At 54.2% G+C, this 21,429-nt stretch overlaps 4 protein-coding genes across 4 annotated transcripts in view; 3 read left to right on the forward strand and 1 right to left on the reverse strand.

Annotated features, from left to right (window-relative positions):
• The window catches only part of LOC147649073 (uncharacterized), a 219,371-nt gene that overhangs the window by 119,578 nt on the left and 78,364 nt on the right, over positions 1 to 21,429 (forward strand). The window lies entirely within an intron of this gene.
• LOC147649075 (uncharacterized) overlaps positions 1 to 21,429 on the forward strand; it is a 165,466-nt gene that overhangs the window by 58,412 nt on the left and 85,625 nt on the right. The gene's annotated exons all lie outside the window — the stretch shown is intronic.
• LOC147649076 (maestro heat-like repeat-containing protein family member 7) lies at positions 580 to 6,953 on the reverse strand. The gene is made up of 16 exons (XM_086864973.1): positions 6,625 to 6,953; positions 6,292 to 6,433; positions 5,879 to 5,943; positions 5,402 to 5,761; positions 5,070 to 5,218; positions 4,665 to 4,812; positions 4,273 to 4,463; positions 4,053 to 4,190; positions 3,659 to 3,773; positions 3,349 to 3,486; positions 2,940 to 3,116; positions 2,651 to 2,806; positions 2,390 to 2,491; positions 1,884 to 1,986; positions 1,549 to 1,605; positions 580 to 1,218 (listed from the first exon to the last, which is right to left on the reverse strand). Exons 2-16 carry the CDS (start codon positions 6,407 to 6,409, stop codon positions 1,067 to 1,069), a joined length of 2,169 nt encoding a protein of 722 aa, XP_086721099.1. The 5' UTR covers positions 6,410 to 6,433; positions 6,625 to 6,953; the 3' UTR covers positions 580 to 1,066.
• Positions 16,051 to 17,765, forward strand: LOC147649077 (olfactory receptor 14J1-like). The gene is made up of 2 exons (XM_086865121.1): positions 16,051 to 16,270; positions 16,398 to 17,765. Exon 2 carries the CDS (start codon positions 16,421 to 16,423, stop codon positions 17,351 to 17,353), a length of 933 nt encoding a protein of 310 aa, XP_086721247.1. The 5' UTR covers positions 16,051 to 16,270; positions 16,398 to 16,420; the 3' UTR covers positions 17,354 to 17,765.

Below are 21,429 nucleotides of genomic sequence, written 5' to 3' on the forward strand. Positions count from 1 at the left end.
TGATTGGTTGTTATGCAATGATACAGACAGCAAAAGAAAGTGATATAATGCACTGTAAGCAGAACTAAGTGGGCTTCAGGACACAGGGCTTGCCTGTAGCCAGCAGCTGTAGGCTGACCCACGACCCCCTGCTGTAATCTAGTTGATAGAATAAACAGCATTCTAAAGAAGAGCCATCTGAAGTCCCCATCTCTCTGCTGGCTCTAACGGTTCTGCCCTCTTCCTGATCCTGTCCAGGGATGGAGCATTGCTGTGCTTTCAGGAAGCTGTTCTAGAAAGACTCAGGCATTCCAAGCTCCTTTGCCCTCTGTGCATGCTTGCCACAGAATCCCTCACAGCCGGCTTCAGGGCATACTCAGCTTGGCTCTTCCAAAATCCAAGGCCTTCAGGGTGCTCAGTTAAACCTTTAACTCCACAGTGCTGTGGAACTGGACCTTCAGCACAGGGACCTTTCCAGCCTGATCTCCGCTCGTTCCTCTGCATCTCTGCACAAAACACAGCGCAGGAGAGAACGGCAGGAGGGGCCTGTGTGTCACAGCGCTCTGGATTTGTGACCCTTCAACTCCACAGAGATGCAGGTAAAGTGAAAAAGGCAAACTGTTTATTGATGGGGTGTGAGGCAAAGGGATGAGCTGAGGGGCAAAAAAGGGGATGGGCAAGGTCTGTGGGCTGGAAGAAGGGAGCTGTCTAAAGGGAGGGAGAGTGGAGGGAAAAAGAAGGGATGGGCAGTGTCTGAGGGTTGCAAGGAGGGAACTATCAGAATGGAGGGAGAGTGGAGGGAAAAAGGAGGGATGGGCAGTGTCTGAGGGTTGCAAGGAGGGAACTATCAGAATGGAGGGAGAGTGGAGGGAAAGAGAAGGGATGGGCAGTGTCTCAGGGCTGCAGGGAGGGAGCTATCAAAAGGGAGGGAGGGTGGAGGGAAAGAGAAGGGATGGGCAGTGTCTTAGGGCTGCAGGGACAGAGCTATCTAAAGGCAGGGAGAGGGCTGAAGCCATGCGAGCTTTCCACAGGCTCAGCTGGGCCAGTTGCCAGCAGTGCCTGGAGCTCCAGCTGGTCTCTTCTGGTCTCAGCGTAGTCTCATCATCCGTAGCATCTTACATGAAGACTGGTTTCGTAAGCCAGCAGACGAGCGTAATTCTGCAGTTCTTTCAATAAACTTCTGCTGAAGAACTGTGTTTGTCTCAGAAGGGTTGTCATCTCTTTTTAGAGCTTGAAGTGCTGGAAGAGAGGGGAACAGAGCCACGATCAGAGCCCAGATCTGTGGGAATCCTAGGAGAAAGTCCTGCCAGAGCCATCCCAGCCTGCTCTTGCCGTGGCCACAAGAGTGAAGAGGCCAACAGGATCAGCTGCAAGGTCCTGGTCACGAATCCACACCCCACCCAAATCCCCGCCCCATGTCGCTGAAATCTCTCTGTGATATTCCCACACCACCAAGGTGTCCACACAGGGAGAGAAGCCCTCTGAAGCCGGGGCACGGATTACAGCTCCCTGCCCGGGCATTGCAGATCCCCCAGTGCCAGCCCCTCACTGCCCGCTGCCCTCACTCACCCGCGATGAGGGTCTGCAGCTCTTCCTGCTGCCCCCTCAGCTGCTCCCCGGCCATCCCTGGGAACACAGAGCCTGTCAGGGCCCCGGCGGCACAGCTCCCTGCCAGCGGCGCTGCAGCCCTGTGGCCACACGCCCTCCCGCCCCGGCAGGGCTCAGCCCGGGCCCTTGCTGCATCCTGACTCAGCCCAAGGGCCCGGCTGCCAGAGGCCGGCAGCAGCAGCCCCGAGGGCAGCCGGGGCTCCAGGGCGCCGGGCCCGGGTGCCGCTGCCGGGGCAGCAGCCGGGGCTGGGGCCGAGCTGTGGCGGGGAGGGAGCCAGCCCGGGTTCGTGGCTCACCGAGGAACCTGATGGCCGCCTCTCGCAGCGGCTCCTGTGGGCTGTCCAGGTACGGCAGGGCCCGGCACAGGTGCTCGGCTGCTCGGTTCTTGTCCTGTGCCAGCTGCAGAGAGCGGTAGAGGGAAGGGTTGGCGCGGGCTCTGCCCCTCGGCCGGGCGCTGCTGCCTGCGGCCAGCCCCGGCCTCCCGTGCCCGCCCAGCCCTGAGGCCCGGCCAGCAGCCGCTGGCGCCGGGCTCTGGAGGGGGCAGAGAGCCGGGAGCTGCCCGAGGAGCCGCGCTGTCTCCCTGGCCCGCAGCCCCACTGGGCTGTGGCTCCATCGGCAGCCGGCTCGGGGCCACAGGAGCCTGGAGACGAAGCCGTGCGGCCCAGGGAAGGGAGCGGCGTGTGGGGCACAGGCTGGCACCCCTGGGTGCAGCACTGGGCAGGGGCCACAGCTGCCAGCCCCACACACTGAGTGCTGGGGGCTGGGAGCTTCTCAAGACTGGGCTTCTCCAGGCTGTTCTTACCAGACGCTCAGCAAACTTTGACAGCTGCTCCTTTCTCACCAGCCGCTTCAGATTCCTCCTCTTCAGGAACTCGGCCACACGAAGCAGCGTTTCCCGAGAGGCCTGGAGAGCAGCAGAGATGCAGAGATGGCACTGCAGCCCAGGGCACAGGACTCTTGTCTGGGTGACAGGGCCCCGAGGAAGCTGCAGCCTGGGAGGTTCCAGGACAGGAGGAAGCCGATGCCCCTCCCAGGGATGCACCGGCATCACAGCAAACCTCACCTTCGCCACACGCCAGTTCTCATCATGGCAGTGGATGAAGAGTGGAATCAGGCTCTGGTCCAAAATCTTCTCCAGGGCCTTCTTTCCCTCGTCCACTACCAAGTCCATTGCCTTGAAGAAGAGCTCAAGGGAGAGCAACTGCACATGGCCATGGTCCTGGAGGAAAAGAAGAGAAGAAGACCTTAATACCAATTCCTCCAGGCTCAGCTGGGCAAAGGCCCAGAAATCTGTAAGACACAAAGTTTCTGGGCAGCAGCCAATGCCCGTGGCTGGGGGCACAGAGCCTTACGTGATCAAAGAGCAGCAGGAGTGCCTGAGCCAGCTTTGGGGCAGTGGTGCTGCATATCATGATGTCTTTATTGTTGAGCATATTGATGAACACACGGAGGGCCATGCCAACTACATCTCCATCTGCATCAGCCAGCAGGTCCTGAAGGCTTTGAGAGAGGCTGCACATTCTTATGGCCTGTTTGGAACACAAGGCAGTGCTGGGAAGCCCTGAACGGCTGCAGTGCCAAGACCACCCTGGCACTGCAACCCCACCATGCTGCTGCTGGGCCCAGAGGCCAAAGTCCTGTCCCAAAGCACTCAGGCAGGTGAGGCAGGAGAGCTGGGAGCAGCTGCCTCAGCTCCTGAAGCCCAGCCAGCCCAAGGGTCTGCTTTGCCCAACACAGCTTCAGCCGCTGCCCCGTTCTCACCATCGAGGGATCCTTGCTGAGCACCACGAGGCCTCTGAGCGCCAGGCGACGCCTCTGCCCGCACTCGCTCTGCAGGTGCCTTGATGCGATCTCAAGGACACCGTCACCGTATTTAGTCAAATCTAAGCACTCGAGGACCTGAAAGGCACAGGGCAGTGAGAGGGGAGCCGGCCAGCAGGAGCCTGGAACTGCGCAGGGCTGGGCCCAGGCAGCAGCACAGGGCGCGGGCACCGTCCCAGGCAGCTGTGGCTATGCAAGGGGACAGGGCTGGCAGGGAGCTCAGCGAGGGAGTGCTGGCCATCGGGCTCACCTCCACAAGGAATGCCAGGAAGGACAGATCACAGCATGGCTCCTCTCTTCTGAGTGACTTGAGCAGGTGGATTGCAATGCGGAAACAGAAGGGGATCAAGCCACGGCGCATCTCCCTGTCAGGGGGAAAACGGCACCAAGACTCTGATATGGGGGGAGCACAGACCTCTCCCAGGAATGACTCACAGAGATCTGGCCTTTCCCCAGCATCCCTGGAGGGACCGTGGGTGCTTTGGGAAGTGGCTCCTTTTGGGCACCCTCCTCTCTCAGCCTTTTCCAGTCTGCTCAGCCATCCCTCAGTGACGAGGCCCTCTGGCCAGGACCACAGGGACTGTGTGAGACACCCCAGGCACAGGGCACAAGTTTCAGAGGCAGCTGGGAGAAGTGAGGCTCACCTGGCCAGCAGACCCACGGCATAGTGCTGCATGTCAGCACAGAGGAGCGTGTCCCAGCCACGCTTGCGTCCCATTTCCATGACCACATTGTCACACCGCAGTCGGCAGAGCAGAGATTTCATGACCTGCACTGCAAACCTGTGTGCAGAGCACAGCCCAGGTCACACTGGGTGCACTGGTATCAGCCACAAGGGCATGGGAAGGACAGGAGGACTGGCACCTGTTGGCGTTGCTGGGAAGGCGGTGTTGCTCCCGGCAAGCTTTCCAGAAGCTGTCAGCTTCCACTGGTGGCATCTGCTGTGTGGTGATGACAACATGGAACAGCAGAGCCACAAACAGGCGGGCGGAATAAAGCATCATCGCCTCGTGGCACTGTGGCATCTGGACAATCACCCAGAGCACCAGAGTTGCCTGCAAAAGAATCACACCAAGACAGCGCTCAGTGCTGAGGTGTCCATGGGGCAAAGCCCGAGGGGAGACGCGCGGGGAACAGCGGGCCCGGTGTCCCCTGAGCCTGCCCCTGGCCCAGGTTTCAGCCCAGCGCCTTCGGCAGGAAGAAGATGGAGAGCTCCTGGGGAAGCAAGCTCCAGGTGATCATCTCCAGAAACTCACACTCAAGGGCAAAACGTCCTTGTTGTCCCCATCAGAGGTGCAGGTGCTGCAAAGGGGCCAGTTCTCCATCACACAGAGAAGTGTTGGCAGCACTTTCTCAACTGTTGGTCCCGATGAGGCTATGGTTTGCCACATCATGGCAGCAGCTCTGTGGGATCAGAGCTCTGTGTCAGGGGTGTCTCAGTGACATTGCCATGCCCTGTGTAGCTGTGGGGTCTCAGGGGACAGAGCCTCCGTGCCCTGAAGGGCAGGGAGGGAGCATTGGCAGCAGCATCAGGACACAGAGGGGCCTGAGGCTCCTGGACCTCTCTGCCTGTTGGGCAGAGCCCACTGGTCAGGCTGTGCAGGGCGATGGGCCCTAAAGGTTGCTGAGCCCTGAGCTCTCAAGGCACGTGGGCCCCATACCTGTCACACGATGGGGCACAGCGCAGGAGGGTCAGCACCACATCGACCGGGTGTTCTTCAGCCAGCCTTATTATGTCAATTTTCTGCCTGATATCCACAGTGACATGGGACACCAGACTCTGGTGAATGTTCCTCACAGTAGATGGCACCTGGAGGAGGCATGGGGAAGGCATGGAGTGCTGTCCAAGGCAGCAACTTCCCCAGCTTCCCCAAGAAGTGCTTCCCTTCCCGTCATGTTCTGCTGGCCTCAAAGGCTGACGGGGCCCTGTGGATGTGGCTTGAAGGGCCACAGGATCCTGGGAGACCTCCAGTTCTGGCCCCTGGCTGGCTACCTGCTGGTCAGAAGCAGCAGCTCTCTTGTCAATGATGTCAGAAGACACACGAGGGTCCTTGAAATAATCCCATATGAGCTCTTGGCTAATAGTGGGAGTGAGTATCCTGTTGGCATCCGTGGTGCTCTGAGTCTCTCCAATGTCATCATTTGGAATGGCCATGCCCTCAGTCCCTGCCATGTCAGCCTCTGCCCTGTCATCCTTCACTGCAGCATCAGAGTCTTGTGAGGGCTCAGCTGAATCTGGGCTGACATCAGGCTCTGCCTGGAGCTCGGTCAGCCCGGAGTCAGGCTCAGCTGTGCCCTCAGTTGCTGCTGTGGTGTTCTTTCTACGCCCAATGCGCAGGAACTTGCGGAACCTCTGTGCAGAATGAACAAAAGACAGGGAAGAGAGGCATGTTCCATGGAGTGCTGCAAGTGCAGAGCTGGGCTGAGCAGTGACAGCAGGCCCAGCCCAGGTGGGGATGGCTGCAGGTACCTTCAGCGTTCTGCGGAAGCGGCCACGGGCAGGCTCCTGCTCTTGTCTCTCATCCATGCCTGCATCTGTCAAAGAGCAGCCAGAGCTGAGGGGCTGCGGGAGAGGCCGGAGAACACAGCCCAGCCCTGCACTCCCCAGGCAGGGACAGCCCTGGGGTGGCTCAGGGGATGGAGCACGGCCACTGGCAGGGGTCAGCCCCAGCCCCTCTTCTGTCTTGTCCTTGGGCATGTCCAGAGGGGAGGGGAGGGGAGGGGATGGGATGGGATGGGATGGGATGGGATGGGATGGGATGGGATGGGATGGGATGGGATGGGATGGGATGGGATGGGATGGGATGGGATGGGATGGGATGGGATGGTGCAGGGCCTGGCTGGCTGCAGCCATCAGCCCTGTGGCCCAGCTCTGCCACTCACCATCCTGCAGTGGTTGGAACTGCTCCGGCTCTTCAGGCTGCTGTGCTGGGGCAGCTCCAGGGGCTGTCTTTCTGTTCCCTCTGAACACTTGGAACAGGTTGAGGAATCTGCCCTCCATGACACAATCTGGCCTTGGGGGCACCTTAAAGAGAGATGCCTTGGGTAATCTCTGAGTCAACAAGTCGTGCAGTTGTGCCTTGAAGGCACCTGCGAGAGAGAAGCCTCAGGAAGCCTACAGGACAGCAAGTCCTGCAGTCGGGTCTCGAGGGCTCCTGCCACAATGACTGGAGACTCCTCGTAAATGACTGTGGTCACCAGGTCCCACAGTCTCACCTTGAGGACAGAGGCCAGAAGGATGGGAGATGCCTCAGAAAAGCTCCAGGTACCAAGTACCGGAGTCTGGCCTTGAAGGCACCTGCAAAAGAAAAGTCTTGGGAAGGCCACGGGCCACCAAGTCCCTCAGTCTTCCCCCACAGGCACCTGCAAAAGAAAAGCCTCGGGAAAGCCACGGGCCACCAAGGCCCGCAGTCTTGCCACGAGGTCACCTGTAGGATTCAAGTCTTGGAAAAGCTCCGGGTCAGACACAATCGAGTGCGCTGTGCGGGGACTCCTCACAGCACCGCTCTGGCGCGTCCTGTCCCGTCGCATGCACTGGGCACAGTGGCGTTGCCCTGTCACCGCCAGCCCCTATGTCACCACGTGTCACAAAGGGCCCTTGGACACCCTGTCCCTTTCCATTCCACGGTTACCATGCTGCACCGTGTCACAAAGGGCCCTTGCACGCACTGCCACCTGCCCTGGTTCCACCCCCATCCCTCCCAAAGTGGCCCAGCTTGGAAGGAATCCCTTGCCCAAAGTGTCTAAGACAGCCTGACAGGATCTTTAGGAACGCCTCAAACCATCAGCAAATGCTGCCCTGCTCTGCAGGCTCAGGGCAGCAGAAGGAGCCCCCAGGGCTGCCAACACAGCCGCAGCAGGAAGGGCACAGGGCCTTGCACAGAATCTGCACAGGAGCCTGGCAGCACTGAAATCAGCAAGTGTGGCAGAGTCCCCACCGAGGCAGACCTGCCACCCCAGCCGAGCCCTGGCAGTGCTGGTGCCCTTCTCCTGCCCCAGAGACCTGTGCCCCTGGGGGCTTCTGTGCCAGAGGGCAGCCAAAGCCCAGGTGCATTGGGGGCTGGGCTCCTTCCTGCAGGGGTCTTGGCAGGAGCATCTGGAACAACTGCTGGCAACACTTAGCCTTGGTCAGATTATTACATGTTGGAATTATTTTCCCATTGAAGTCATTTCCTGCAGCTCAAAAACATCTTTGTTGGGAAGGCACAGAAGGATCTGGCATTTAAGGACCCTCAATTCATGAGAGCTTTACTTCCCTGTTGCTCAACTCAAGAAGTTCCAAAAAGTTGCAGACTTCACCAATTAATTGGAATGACCGGAGAATTTGAAAGATCTGCAAGTTTGCTTCCCATCTCAAGGCAGCAAGTCCTTTGCCTTAACATCATCCATTGAGAGTCACTTTACAAAACATAACACTACACAGAGGCTAAAAAAAGGCCATTCTTTGGTTTGCAAAGCTTTGGTTTTCTATGGAGGGATGATAATATCTTAATTCTCTGAAGGATTAAAGCTCTCAAGGAATGAAAGTCCACTCAGTATTACAAAAGTAGTCCAGACAATTGAGTAGATTGCAAAAAGGCTAATCCTGCCCCTGATACAGATATCTAGGTGGCCAATAAATTACAGCTCTCCCCTCTTCTTTTTTTGCATGAGAACCAGGACCACTAACAGAAAAAGTCACAGCTATTCCTTATGTCCTCCATGACCAAAGCTGTGCCAAACCATGGATGCTGCCATCAAACTGACTCAAATTCCAGCCTAGACCTCTCACTTCCAGACAACTCCTTCCCCAACACACCCACCAACACCAATGCCCCCAAAACACGCTCACAGAACTCCTCAACACCCCACCAGGACAGGAGAAGGGACAGGCAGTGGGGTTATGGCTGTCTCTTAGCTGGGGGACACGGCTCAAAGGGCAAATGGTTGAGGTTTTGGTGTTGGAGTGCTGCTGCCCCGAGGATCCACTGCTACTGCAGAACTTTTCTATCACTGAGTCTCTTTAATGTGGGTGAGCCTCTGCTCACAAGTGTGGCCATGTAACTGGGTCCTTTCAATACCCAATCACTCTGGGAGGGATCCTCACCATCTGCTTGGGTGCCTCAGGGGAAAACCAGAACCCGACCACCTCTGAAAGGGAGAGTTTCACGGCTGCTTTCGGGATCCCAGCAGCTGCTGCTGTTGCCAGGGCATTACACAGGTGACAGCCAGGGAACACCCAAACCAATCCCCCCCTCCACCTTTTTTCCCCTTCCAGGGCCGCCCAGACCCTGCTGTTTCTGCCACTGCTCCGGATTTTTAGTACACTTTTAGCTCAATATCCCTGGGTCTGCCCAGCCCCATGCTGCTCCTGCCACAGCTTCGAGCTCATTGCTAAACTGTTTGCCACCCCGGGCCTGAACTCCTCTGCTGTTCCAGCCTGGCCCCTCGAGGTTCCTGCTATAGTCCATTTCACCAACTTTATATCCCCCCACATTCGGGTGCCAAAACAACTGCAGTGGGTTGACCCTGGCTGCGTGCCAGGTGCCCACTCTGTCACTCTGTCACTCTCTTTCCCACTGGGACGGGGAAGAGGATAAGACAGAGAACAGCCAGCAGGGTGAGACAAGGCAGTTCTATTACAGTGAAATAAAGAACTAAGTAGAGATCTGGGCCTGCATGGGCTGAAGAGAAAAAAAGTCACTCTCTACTTCCCATCTGATGTTTGGACATTTTCTGAAAAGAAAGGCTTCAGCACACATAATGGTTCCTCCAGAAGGCAAACACTGAAAACTCAAAAATGCCCCCCCTTTCCTCCTCTCTCCTTGAGCTTAGCTCTCTGAGATGTTGTCATGAGGTATGGAATATCCCTCTGGCTAATTTGGGTCAGTTGGCTTGGTTGTGTCCTCTCCCAGGATCTTGCCTACTCCCATCCCCTTTGATGGGGGAAGGAATGTCAGAAGGAATGACGGCACTGCCAGGCAGTAGCCAAAACACGGGTCTGTTCTCAACACCTGTCTAGGTACTGAAATAAATTGGGCAGGACTAGAGGTCCTTTTTAATGCTTTTAATACAAGAATCAGCTTGGGTGGAGGCCCAAGGGGTATCACACACCGCCACTGCTCCCAGATTCCACACAGTGAAGGAGGAAGTTGACTTTGCCACACAGCAGAGTCGGAGCTTCCGTCCTCACAGGAGTCTGCAGGAATGCTCGTCTTCTTCGGCTCAGAGTATGGGATGTCACCCTGGTCGAGTTCCCCCTTGGTGCTGTCAGCTTTTGGGAGGAAGTCAGGGGACTCCTCTGGGTCTTCCTCGTTCGGTGGTGCTGTCTTGATTTCTTCTTTTTAGTGTGGCTCGTTGTTTCCGGAGTCTTATTAGTCTGTGTGCATCCTGTGTGTCTCTGGTCTCTCTCATTTACGTCCAGGCCCTTGTGTCATCCTCCTCCTCAGGGCTGGGGACGCCATTCTGGGGAGCAGTGGCGGTGATCTCCCGACGGGACAGGGACATGACAGCAAAGGGTAAGTACAGCTAATACATAACAAGAAAAGAGCTAATAACCTGAACTTGGGATAAACAACAGAACAATTGAACTGGTTTACAACAAAGCGCTAACCAAGGTTTAACACTTGCATCCGGGTTCTCAAAATTGTTTCTTACAGCCCAGTGCAGGTTGGGATGATGATCCACCCTCACAGCTGGCCCAGGGCAGGTCTGGAGTGCTTTTGGTGGCACCTTGGGCTGGCACACACTTGAGGAGTGTGTCTGTTTTCAACAATGAAACTTGGGAGTATTAGATTGCGTAAAAAAAAAGAAAAAAAAAAGAAAAAAAGAAAATAAAAAGGAAAATGCCCTCTTTGCCTGAGTGCAGGCAGCTCTCCAAGCAAAGCAGGTCCCAGGTGAGGGAGGACAGAGAGGATGGGCTTGGGGAATGTGGAGCAAGGTTGTCCACACTGGCTCACACCTCAAGGCACAGCTTCTCTGAGCAGGCCAGACCTCCTGAGGAGAGACCCTGGGTCAATATCAATCACAGAATGCTGCAATCACCTCTGCTCCAAAGAGAGCAGGAATAAAATACATCCTTTAGAACAGGAATGTGCATTTCCTAGAAGCTCTTTTTAATACTTCTCCATAACTTTAGTGGGAAAATTTCCAAATGAGCTGCACTGGAGCATAGGGAAATGAAGGCACAGCCATGGTTTGTCAGATTTGCACAGGGCTGCTCTGAGTCCCAGGGGCTGGATGGGGGAAATGGTGGGGTGGGGGTAGGGACAAAGCCTGATTAATCATCAGTCATAAGGGGTGTTTATTTTCAGATCTATTCAGACTGTATGAGGGGGTGCTGGGGATTAATATCAACTGGGGATTAGAAACAGAAAAAGAAAACTAAACAGGACCAGACAATTATATCTCAGTTGTTTTCAGTACAGTAGATTTACTTTGAATACGCTTCTGAAATTTGTCTAATTAACCACGGAAGAACTGACGACTTGAATTTTTCCTATGGGCTTATCTTGTTTGGGTGATTTGAACAAATGTTAATGAGCCTTTGTCACTGAATTTCTCAGCTGAAGCGCTCAAGAAAGAAGAGGCCTGTGGAAAAGTAAAATTCATCAGCAACCTCCAAGTGGCTGAGGATCCATCCTCGTGAGAGCAGGAATGACCAGCAATGGGCACAGCTTTGTGGCTGCCCCAGCTTTGGGATGGGCCCTGGGCCTGGAGCAGGAGCAGCTCTTGAGGCCCCAAGGCCGGGGCTGTGGTGCTGGCCTGGGCAGATGGGATGGCAGGAGGGGCTGCAGAGCTGCCAGGATCTCCTGGAGAGGGGAGCAGGGCACCCAGGGAGCCTCCTTTTCCTTTGGCCAGGCACTTTCCCCCATGGCTGGGGCTGAGGCCTCTTTGAGCTGCAGCTGCTGCTGTGCCCTGCAGAGGGGCTGAGGCCGTGGGGCAGTGCCCAGAGCAGCCTGCCCTGAGCAGAGCTGTGGGGCCAGAGCCGGCTGGGCTGTGCTGGGGAGAGGCCCTGGCTGCTGCCGAGAGCTCAGGGCAGCTGGGACAGCTTGGAGGGAGCTGGGCTGGGCTCAGAGAGCCTGCCAGAGAAACCAGCAGTGTCCATCTCAGCCTGTGTGAGCATGCAGGGACAGGACTCGGCCCAGGCCTTGTGGGGCAGGGACAGCGCCTACAGGGCAAGGAATTGGAAACAGGCAAGTGGCCGAGAGAGGAGGCTGCTCTGTGCCCTTGGTGGCATGAGCAGAGCAGAGAGGGGGTCCAGGACATTTGTCACCGCCAGGCTCTGTCCCCAGGTGCTGCCAGCCCTGGCTGCTGAGCCCAGGTTTGGCCTGGGCTGAGTTTGGCTGTGGCCCAGCTCCATCCTCCTGCAGGGCTCAGGGCCTGTTGCTGGCCATGGCCAGCCCTGCCCGGCCTCTGTGCTGGCCCAGAGCCCGGCAGAGCCCAGGGCAGGGCTGTGTGTGCAGGCCCACAGGTGCCACGGGCTCTGCAGGAGCTGGGAGAGGCTGCCCAGCAGGGAGGCCATGGGGCACAGAGCCCCAGGGCTGCTGTGGGCACCACGGCACAGGGGCCGTGCCCACCCGCAATGCTCCTGCCCTGGGCTGGGCCTGCCCAGGGGCTGGGGCACCATGGCTGGGCCAGCGGGGCACAAAGGGGCCACGGAGCCACTGCCGGGGCTGGCAGCAAGGCCAGGCACAGACAAGGAATTGCTGTGCATGGCCTGTGCTGGCCAGGGCTGGCTGTGGCAAGGGCAGAGCTCAGCTGCCCTTGGTGGCTGCAGGAAAAGTCCAGAGCCTAAAGAGCCTCCATGGCTGTGCTGGAGACCAAGGCTGCAGGAGGGGAAGGCTGGGCTGCTTTGGGATGGGGAGGGCATTGAATTCCAGCAGACACCACAGATGGGAGGCTTAGCAAGGCTTGAAGAGAAGCATCACAAGCCTCCAAGGGGGGATGTTACCAGATGAAAAACCATCTCCAGCTGGTGAGCACACACAGCTCTTGTTCTTCAAAACCCCCTGGCCCATGGAACTGCACCATGCCCATTGTGTAAGAAGGAGAATTGGAAAGTGACCAACTTTTACCAGTTCACCAGGCAGTCAGGTCTGACTCTGGCATCACCAAGCACCAGGGACCACCAAAGAGACGCCCAGGACAGAAGAACACAGCTATGAAGGTAAGAGAAAATATATTAATGATTTCAGAGAAATTATTATCATATGTATGTTTATTCTGTGACAGTCAGTGAATATGGATGTAAAATACAGTCCACAAGCAGGAACTTTCCTGTACCCAGCACGCACACCTTTGGGAAGAGCTATTCCCCCTTGTGCAACTGGCTGAATAAAGAATGCTGCTTCTCACTGCTCCCTTGCTGTGAAGCAGTTTCTTTTATTTTATTTTTATTTTTATTTTTATTTTTATTTTTATTTTTATTTTTATTTTTATTTTTATTTTTATTTTTATTTTTATTTTTATTTTTATTTTCTTTTATTTTTTCCCATTTTTGGTAGCAGAGTCACAATGGACCCTTGGTTCCATGATGCCCCATAGTGTCACCATGGTCTCCTTGGTTCTGCAGTGTCACCATGGGCCCTTTGTTCCTGAGGTTCTGTAGTAGAACATGGTCACCTTGGTTCTGTGCGGTTCCATGGTGTCACCATGGGCCAGGGTTCCACAAGGCCTTGCTGTGTCAGAAGGGCCCCTTGGTTCCAAGAGGTTCCTCAGTGTCACCATGGACCATTGGTTCAATGTGGCCCCAGTGTGCCAAAATGGATTTTGGTTCCGTGGGGTTCTGCTGTGTCAAAATGCACCCTTTGTTCCATGAGTTTGCCCAGTGTCACAGCTGACTCCTTGGTTCTGTGAGGCCCCACCATCAGCAAGTCTCTGAAACGTCAGAGTAAGTCTCCTTAACACTAATTTGGTGTTTAAGAGGCACATGATTTATTCAGGCCTGAGGTCCAACATGGGATAACTCCTAACCTGACATGGACATGTGATTCTCCCAGTGTGTTGCTTTTATACAGTGGCTAAATGCATATTACAATTTACCCACTTCCATAAAACCACACCCTGAGTTCCCAGATTCAGTCCTTGTTTTTCCCATCACTGCACCCTTGAGCCAGATGTCTTTTTCTTGTCTCCCAACCATCCTTGCTGGGAAGGCAGGCCCTGCATGCCTTGTTCCTGTGCTAGAAGTTCACAGGCACGGTAAAAATTGAGTTAACCCTTTTGGTATCAAGGCCAAGGCTTTGTGTGGCCAGGCAGAGGCAGGCAGGACGCAGAGCTGTCAGCAAAGGAAGGGGCCAGCGAGCTGGGGCAGCCGGGGGATGACGACAGCCTGCAGGGCCAGAGGCGCAGGGCATGGACACCGTAGGGCAGCCTGGGCTGGAGAGGGCACAGGGATGGGCAGCAGCTGCAAGGCCCTGCCAGAGGCAACTTGTGCAGCCCTTTGGCCATGGCTGCTGGGCCTGGGCCTGAGCCATGAGGAGGAGACAAGTGACCCTGGCAGCCCTGGGGCCTCATTGCCTCCTTGTCCCTGCTCAGCAGCCTGGCAGGGGCCGCCCCATGGTGCTGCCCTTGGCATTGCACATCCCCACATGCCAGTGGCCCGGGAAGAGCCCTGAGCAATGAGGGAGGGACAGCATCTGCCTTGCCAGGGGCTGGGGCTCAGCCCTTGGCCCTTGGCACTCCTGAAACACATCCAGCTTTGCTCAGCACCAGAGACACCTTTCCCTTGCTTGTCCCCAGCTGTCACCAGTGCCTGCAGTGTTCTGCTCTCCCTGGAACCTGGGGACACTTTCCCAGTTGAGTGCCTCAGTGGGACCCATTAAAACCTCACGAAACTTTGGAGATGGATTGTGACTTTGAATTCTTGAGAGGTTTCTTCAGCTCCCTCTGGGGGACTGATATTCAGGGACTCAGCGCCCAACCCACAAGAGAAGTCCTTGTGCTGTGTCTGTGCTGTTCAGCTGGGCTGGGCTCTGGCACAGAGGCAGCTCCTGGCAAGGGCAGCGCTGCAGAGAGACAGCTCTGGCCAGGAGCAGCTCCTGGGCACAGCCCAGCAGGGCTGGGGCACTGCCTGCAGCCACCCCGGGCACAGCACAGGGCACAGACAGATGAGAGGCAGCCTGGGCTGGGAGGGTGACTGAGCTCTTGATAGAGGAGAAATCTTCACAGTGTTTGAAAGAATAATTCTCTGGCTAGAGCAAAGCTAAACTTCCATTCCTGGAGGCTTCTCCTAAGGCTAGCACATCCCATGGTTTCCATGATCATTTGGATGGACTCTCCCAGTTCCTCTGGTGCAGAGCAGGTGGCCACAGGGCAGGCAGGGCAGTACCTGCAGGCAGCAAGGGCAGGCAGCAGGAGTGAGAAAGAGGTTCAAGGTAGCCTGGGGTGGGGGAACAGGAGAGACCCCATCAGGGGAGAAATCTGCACAGCCCCCTGGACACGGTGAGTCTCTGGCTGCAGAGCAATGCAGGTGAGTTCCTGGGAGTGTCTGTGACAATGCCAGCACTGACAGGAGCTGTCAGGGTGGCTCTCTTGGATGTCCTGGTGTGGAGCAGAAGAAGCTCCAGAGCGGGGCTTCCCTGCTGCTCCCTGAGAGGCACAGGACAGGTCCCTGCACAGGCAGAGCTGTCCCGGGGCCGTGGGGTGGGGATGGACTCTGTGAGCCCTGGCAGGGAGCGGAGCTGGGCACGGGGAGACGCTGCTGGCAGGAACAGCCCCACTCAGCAGAGACACGGGCAGGGAGGGACAGGGAGCTGCTGCCAGAGATGCTGGCCAGGGGGATGTGGGCACCTCCCTGCTGTCCCTGTGCCTCAGACACCTTCCCCCAGCAACTCCTGCCCGGGCTCCTTTCCCAGCCTAAGCAGAGCCCCTGCCCTCAGCCCACGGGGGCTCGGGTGAGCTTTGTCCCTGCAGCAGCCAGAGCCCGGGGAAGGAGAAACCCCTGATTTCCATCAGTCTCTGTGTCCCTCCTCCCCTGGCGGCAGCATTGTGGCATTTCCCTGCCATCCCCAGGTGCCTGTGTGTCCTTGTTGCCACCAGTGGGTTTGCTGAGGCAGTGCAAGGGTTTGGGGGGGGCAGGTGCCTGTCCGGGCAGGGAGCCTTTGGATGCTGCTGTGGAGATGTGTCTGTGGGAGCAGAGTGCCCAGCTCTCGCCATTCAGGGGCCGTTCAGCTGATTCCCTGGCTGTCCTGCAGGGCTGCAGGGTGCCCTCCAGAAGGGCACAGCTCTCCTGTGGTGTCTCTGGGCTGCCTGGGATCCCTGTGCAGGAGACAGCTCAGTGCTAGGGCCAGGGAAACGCTGCTGGGCAGCTGCAGCTGGGCAGCTGCAATGATCCCTCTGTGCCCCAGCCTGGCAGGAGACAGCTGAGATCCTAAAGAGACACCCTGAGAGAAGGCGAGGGCTCTGTCACTGTGCTCTCTGAAGCCAGAGCTCTCTGCTCTCAGCAGTGCCCTGTTTCTCTCAGGGAACTCCTCTGGGTGCCTCTCCTTCAGCTCTAAGCTGCCAGCAAGGAGCAGTGAGAACAGCCCTGATGGGCAGAGCTGCTCTCTTGTCCCTGCACTGAGACCATCCCTGTGCCTCTCACACCCACACCATTTCACCTGCAGTACATTAGAAATGTCAGGCATTTCAAACACCCACAACCTCTCCTAACGGCAGCAGGTTCAACTGGATGAACAAATACAAGGAATTCCTTCAGCTCAGTTCTTCAGATGAGCAAATTGCCAACAGGAAATCTGAACAGCTTTTTGGTGTATCACGACTTCAGTTAATTGGAGATCAGCCAGTGTTCTCGTTTGCCTCTCACTGCACAAGAAGAAGGAATCCTCCAGAGCCCATTTGTGAGTCCCTGCTCTCAGTGCCTGCAAATCCCAGAGCCCAGGTGAGGGGAATGCAGAGAAATGTTTGTAAAAAGACAGACCCTGAATGTTAAATTGCTATAAGATAGGCAATATGTTTTGCTCATAGAATTGTGGCCTGACTCTGTGCTGTGTTTTCCTCCTCCACAGAAAAAAATTTCCTTAGGCAGCAAATGTCCAACAGCAGCTGCTTCAGCCACTTCCTCCTGCTGGCACTGGCAGACACGCGGCAGCTGCAGCTCCTGCACTTCTGCCTCTTCCTGGGCATCTCCCTGGCTGCCCTCCTGGGCAACACCCTCATCATCAGTGCCATAGCCTGCGGCCACCACCTGCACAGCCCCATGTTCTTCTTCCTGCTCAACCTGGCCCTCACTGACCTGGGCTGCATCTGCACCACTGTGCCCAAAGCCATGCACAATTCCCTCTGGGACACCAGGACCATCTCCTACTCAGGATGTGCTGCACAGCTCTTTTTCTTTCTTTTCTTCATCTCAGCAGAGTATTTCCTGCTGACCATCATGTGCTACGACCGCTACGTGTCCATCTGCAAACCCCTGCACTACGGGACCCTCCTGGGCAGCAGAGCTTGTGCCCACATGGCAGCAGCTGCCTGGGCCAGTGGCTTTCTCAGTGCTCTGCTGCACACAGCCAATACATTTTCCCTGCCCCTGTGCCAGGGCAATGCCCTGGGCCAGTTCTTCTGTGAAATCCCACACATCCTCAAGCTCTCCTGCTCCAAATCCTACCTCAGGAAAGCTGGACTTACTGTGATTGGTGCCTGTTTAGGTTTTGTCTGTTTTGTGTTCATTGTTTTCTCCTATGTGCAGATCTTCAGGGCTGTGCTGAGGATCCCCTCTGAGCAGGGACGGCACAAAGCCTTTTCCACCTGCCTCCCTCACCTGGCCGTGCTCTCCCTGTTTGTCAGCACTGGCATTTTTGCCAACCTGAAGCCCCCCTCCATCTCCTCCCCATCCCTGGATCTGGCAGTGTCAGTTCTGTACTCAGTGGTGTCTCCAGCCCTGAACCCCCTCATCTACAGCCTGAGGAACCAGGAGCTCAAGGCTGCCCTGAGAAAATTGATGACTCTGTATTTTCAGAAGTATTAAACTCTCATTTCTGCTGCAGAGCCTTTTGAATGTAACTCTTTGGAATCTCAGCCTTATTATTCCCTAATTGTGCATTTATTCATTGGTAACTTTTTCTACTGTTGTGTGTTTTACAAATACTGTAGTATTACTTATTGTATTTCTACATGAATATCTACCTTTCTTTTGAAACACAAAGACCTACAAGAGGTCTGTTCCTTGTGCTTTCAAATAAAAACAAGCGCCTGCCCTGACCTGTGTGTCCAGGATCATTCCTCAGTGCTTCTCTGGCTCTGCAGTGAATGATTTTGGGTACCTTAACACCTCAAGGGTTAAAGGTTTGCAGGTTAAATGGGCTAACTTAATGCAGTCATTGCTGTGGAAAGTGTTTTATGTTCAACTGGATGTTGTATTAAATGCTTTGCCCAAGTTCCTTGGTTCTCTGTACTTTGCCAATAAAATTCTGTGTGGTTTTCACCTCTGAGCTCCGTTGGTCAGAGCACGGTGCTGATATCAGCGAGGCTGTGGCTTCAATCCCTGTGTGGGCCATTCACTTGACAGCTGGAATTGCTGGTCCTTGGGGGTCCCTTGCAACTAAGAATGTTCTTTGCCTCTGTGTCCCTTGAGAATATCTGCTGGGGTTTGTCCCGTGCACCAAAGGCAAGTCAAGGAGCCTTTGGTTGCCGCCATCACTGGAGTGCTGTGGGCTGTTGCAGCCCCGCAGGCTCCCAGGGGCCTCTTGTTTGCGTCAGGCCCTGCTGGCTCACGCTGGCCCTTGGTTCCATGAGGATCTGCAGGGTCCCCCAGGTTGATGGCATTTGTCCTTGCTGCCCCTCACATCCCCCTGCCCCAGGAACAGCCCCCCGTGAGGGACAGGCCCTGCTGGGCCAGGCCTGGGCTCAGGGCTTGGCCTTTCTGCTGCCTCCAGCCAGCCAGGGCTTGCTCAGCATTGCAGTTCCTGCTCACAGCCTTTGGCTCCCTGCAGCCCTGGCCTCCAGGATCTGCTCTCCCCACTCCCTGGGGAGCCTTTGCCACTCCCTGCCCTCCCTGGGGCCACTGATGTTCCAAGGGACTTGCACTTTGCCTTTGGACTCCTGGAGCAGCTTCTTCACCCTTCTCTCAGTGCCTGAGGCTCCTGGGCTCAGCCCCAAATCCAGCGTGGGGCTGGTTCAAGTTATAATCATGTCCTCACTTTCATTAACATGAGTTAATGACAAGCTCCTGGTTTCATTACTCCCTGTTCTGGCCCCAAATTCCTTTTTTTTAGATCTAAACTGCTCCTTTAAGATCCAGATTGGCACATTTTGTTGCTCAAACCCCCAGTTTTGGGCCAAAATATACCATTTAGGAGCCAAATTCCTCCTTCTGGGTCCACATTTCCCATCTGGGCACCCAAATTCACCTTTTTTTGGTCCAAGTTTCTGGTTTTTGGACCCAGATTCTCCTTTTGGCATCCAAATTTTCCACCTGAGTGCTCAATTTCCCCCTTTTCAGGCCCAAATTCTCCTTTTTGAGTCCAAATGTCACACTTGAGTGCCAAAAATGTTCTTTTTTGGCCACAAATCCCCACTTTTGAGCCCAAATTCTCACTTTTGGACCTAATTTCCCCTTTTTTCTGGGCCCAAAATCCCTTTTTCATCTCAAATCTCCCCTTTTTGCCCCAGATTTCCCCCCTGGCTGCCATTGGCTCACCTGAGTTGACCTTTTAGCATCAGACTTTAATATTTTTTTTAAACAAAATCTTAATTTTGGGTCTAAACTAACACTTTTTGTGGCTCAAAACCCCAGTTTTGGGCCAAACTCTCCATTTTGGGAGGCAAATTCCCACTTCTGGCTCCAAATTTCTCATCTGGGCACACAAATTCCCCTTTATTGGGACCGAAGTCCCCATTTTTGGCCCCAAATTCTTCTTTTTCAGTCCAAATACCCTACCTGAGCAACCAAATTCCCCATTTTTAGGCCTAAATTCTCTCTTCCTGGCCCAAATGTCCCCATTTCAGGTACAAACTTTCCACCTGAGCACCCAAATTCCTATTTTTGGGACCCAAAATTCCCACTTTTGGACAGAAACTTCCTTTTATTCTGGCCCCAAATCCCCTTTTTCTTTCTAAATCCTTTTTTTATTGCCCCAAATTTCCCCCCTGGCTGCCGTTGGCTCACCTGGGTTGACCTTTTAGCATCAGACTCCTGTTTGTTTTTAATCCAAACTCTCATTTTTACATCTAAACTGCCCCTTTTTGCTGCTCAAACCCCCAGTTTTGGGCGAAACTGTTCCTTTTAGGAGCCAGATCTTCCCTTTTGGGCCCACATTTCCTATCTGGGCACCCAAATTAACCTTTTGTTGTGCTAAAGTTGTTAGAATGTTGTTAAGTTAGTTGATGTTAGTAGTTGATAGCTTGAAATGGATCTTTTCCCCTAGAAATAGGTCCCAAATTCCCCAGTTTTGGTCCAAACTTCCCATTTGGGCACCCAAATTCCACTTTTTTAGACCAAAACTCTCCCTTTTAACACCAAATTTCCCCTTCTGGGTCCAAATTTCCCATCTGGGCACTCAAATACCTATTTTTTCTCATTTAAATTCCACTTTTTGGGTCCAAATTTCTCACCTGAGTGCCCAAATTCCACCTTTTTGTTCCAAATTACCCCTCTTTGGTCCAAATTATCCCTTTTTGGTCCAAATTTCCCATCTGGGCACACGAATTCTACCTTTTTATGCCCAAATTCTCCCTTTTTGGATACAACTCTTCTATTCTGGCCGTAAATCCCCTTTTTCATCCCAAATCTCCCTTTCTTGCCACAGATTTCCCCCCTGGCTGCCATTGGCTCACCTGGGTTGATCTTTCGGCATCAGACTCCCATTGTTTTAATGCAAACTCTCATTTTTGGGTCTAAACTGCCCCTTTTTGTTGTTCAAACCCCCAGTTTTGGGCCAAACTGTTTCTTTTGGGAGGCAAATTCCCAATTTGGGGTTGACATTTCCCATCTGGGCACCCAAATTCACCGTTTTTTGAGTCCAAATTTCCATTTTTTGGACACAGATTCCCCTTTTGGCATCCAAATTTTCCACCTGAGTGCTCAATTTACCCCTTTTTAGGCCCAAATTCCCCTTTTTGTGTCCAAATGTCCCACCAGAGTGCTAAAAATGTTGTTTTTTGTCTCCAAATTCCCACTTTTGAGCCCAAATTCTCACTTTTTTGACATAATCTCCCATTTTTTCTGGCCCAAACTTCCCTGTTTCATCCAAAATCTCCCTTTCTTGCCCCAAAATTTCCCCCTGGCTGCCATTGGCTCACCTGGGTTGACCTTTTAGCATCAGACTCCCATTGTTTTAATCCAAACTCTCAATTTTACATCTCAACTGCCCCTTTTTGTTGCTCAAACCACCAGTTTTGGGCCAAACTGTTCCTTTTAGGAGCTGTATCGTCCCTTTTGGGTCCATATTTCCCATCTGGGCACTCAAATTCACCATTTTTTGAGCCCAAATTTCCGTTTTTTAGACACAGAATTCATTTTTGGGGTCCAAATTCCCCACCTGAGCACCCCAATTCTGCTTTTTTAGGCCCAAATTCTGCCTTTCAGTGCCAATACTCTCCTTTCTGGGTCCAAACTTCTCTTTTTTTGGAGCATGCCAATTCTCCTTTTTTCCACCCAAATTTCTTGGTTTTGGACCAATATTCCACTTCTTGTGTCCAAGTTTCCCACTAGATCCCAAATTTCCCTGGTTTGGTCCAAACTTCACATTTGGGCACCCAAATTTTCCTTTTTTAGGCCAAAATTCTGCTTTTTGCCCCTAAACTCCTTTTTCTTGGTCCAAACTCCCCTTTTTCATCCCAAATCTCCCCTTTTTGCCACAGATTTACCCCCTGGCTGCCATTGGCTCACCTGACTTGATCTTTTAGTGTCAGACTCCCATTGTTTTTTTAATCCAAACTTTCATTTTGGGGTCTAAACCAACACTTTTTGTTGCACAAACCCCACTTTTGGGCCAAACAGTCCATTTTGGAACCACATTCCCCCTTCTGGGTCCAAATTGCTCATCTTCGTAGAAGAATTTCCCTTTTCTGGGATTAAAGTACCCATTTTGGCCCCAAATTCTT

This window comes from Cyanistes caeruleus, chromosome 28 (genome assembly GCF_971803275.1).
Source record: "Cyanistes caeruleus chromosome 28, bCyaCae1.hap1.1, whole genome shotgun sequence".
Classification (NCBI taxonomy): Eukaryota; Metazoa; Chordata; class Aves; order Passeriformes; family Paridae; genus Cyanistes; species Cyanistes caeruleus.

What these genes read in the sequence shown, in the direction of transcription:
- LOC147649076 (XM_086864973.1), bottom strand. Translation starts at nt 6,409, where the DNA reads ATGGAGGGCAGATTCCTCAACCTGTTCCAAGTGTTCAGAGGGAACAGA. An exon ending in AGGACGTTTTGCCCTTGAGT is followed by an intron (nt 4,464 to 4,664) that starts GTGAGTTTCTGG and finishes ATTCTTTTGCAG; the next exon opens with GCAACTCTGGTGCTCTGGGT. An exon ending in AGAACTGGCGTGTGGCGAAG is followed by an intron (nt 2,492 to 2,650) that starts GTGAGGTTTGCT and finishes GCTGCTCTCCAG; the next exon opens with GCCTCTCGGGAAACGCTGCT.
- LOC147649077 (XM_086865121.1), top strand. Translation starts at nt 16,421, where the DNA reads ATGTCCAACAGCAGCTGCTTCAGCCACTTCCTCCTGCTGGCACTGGCA.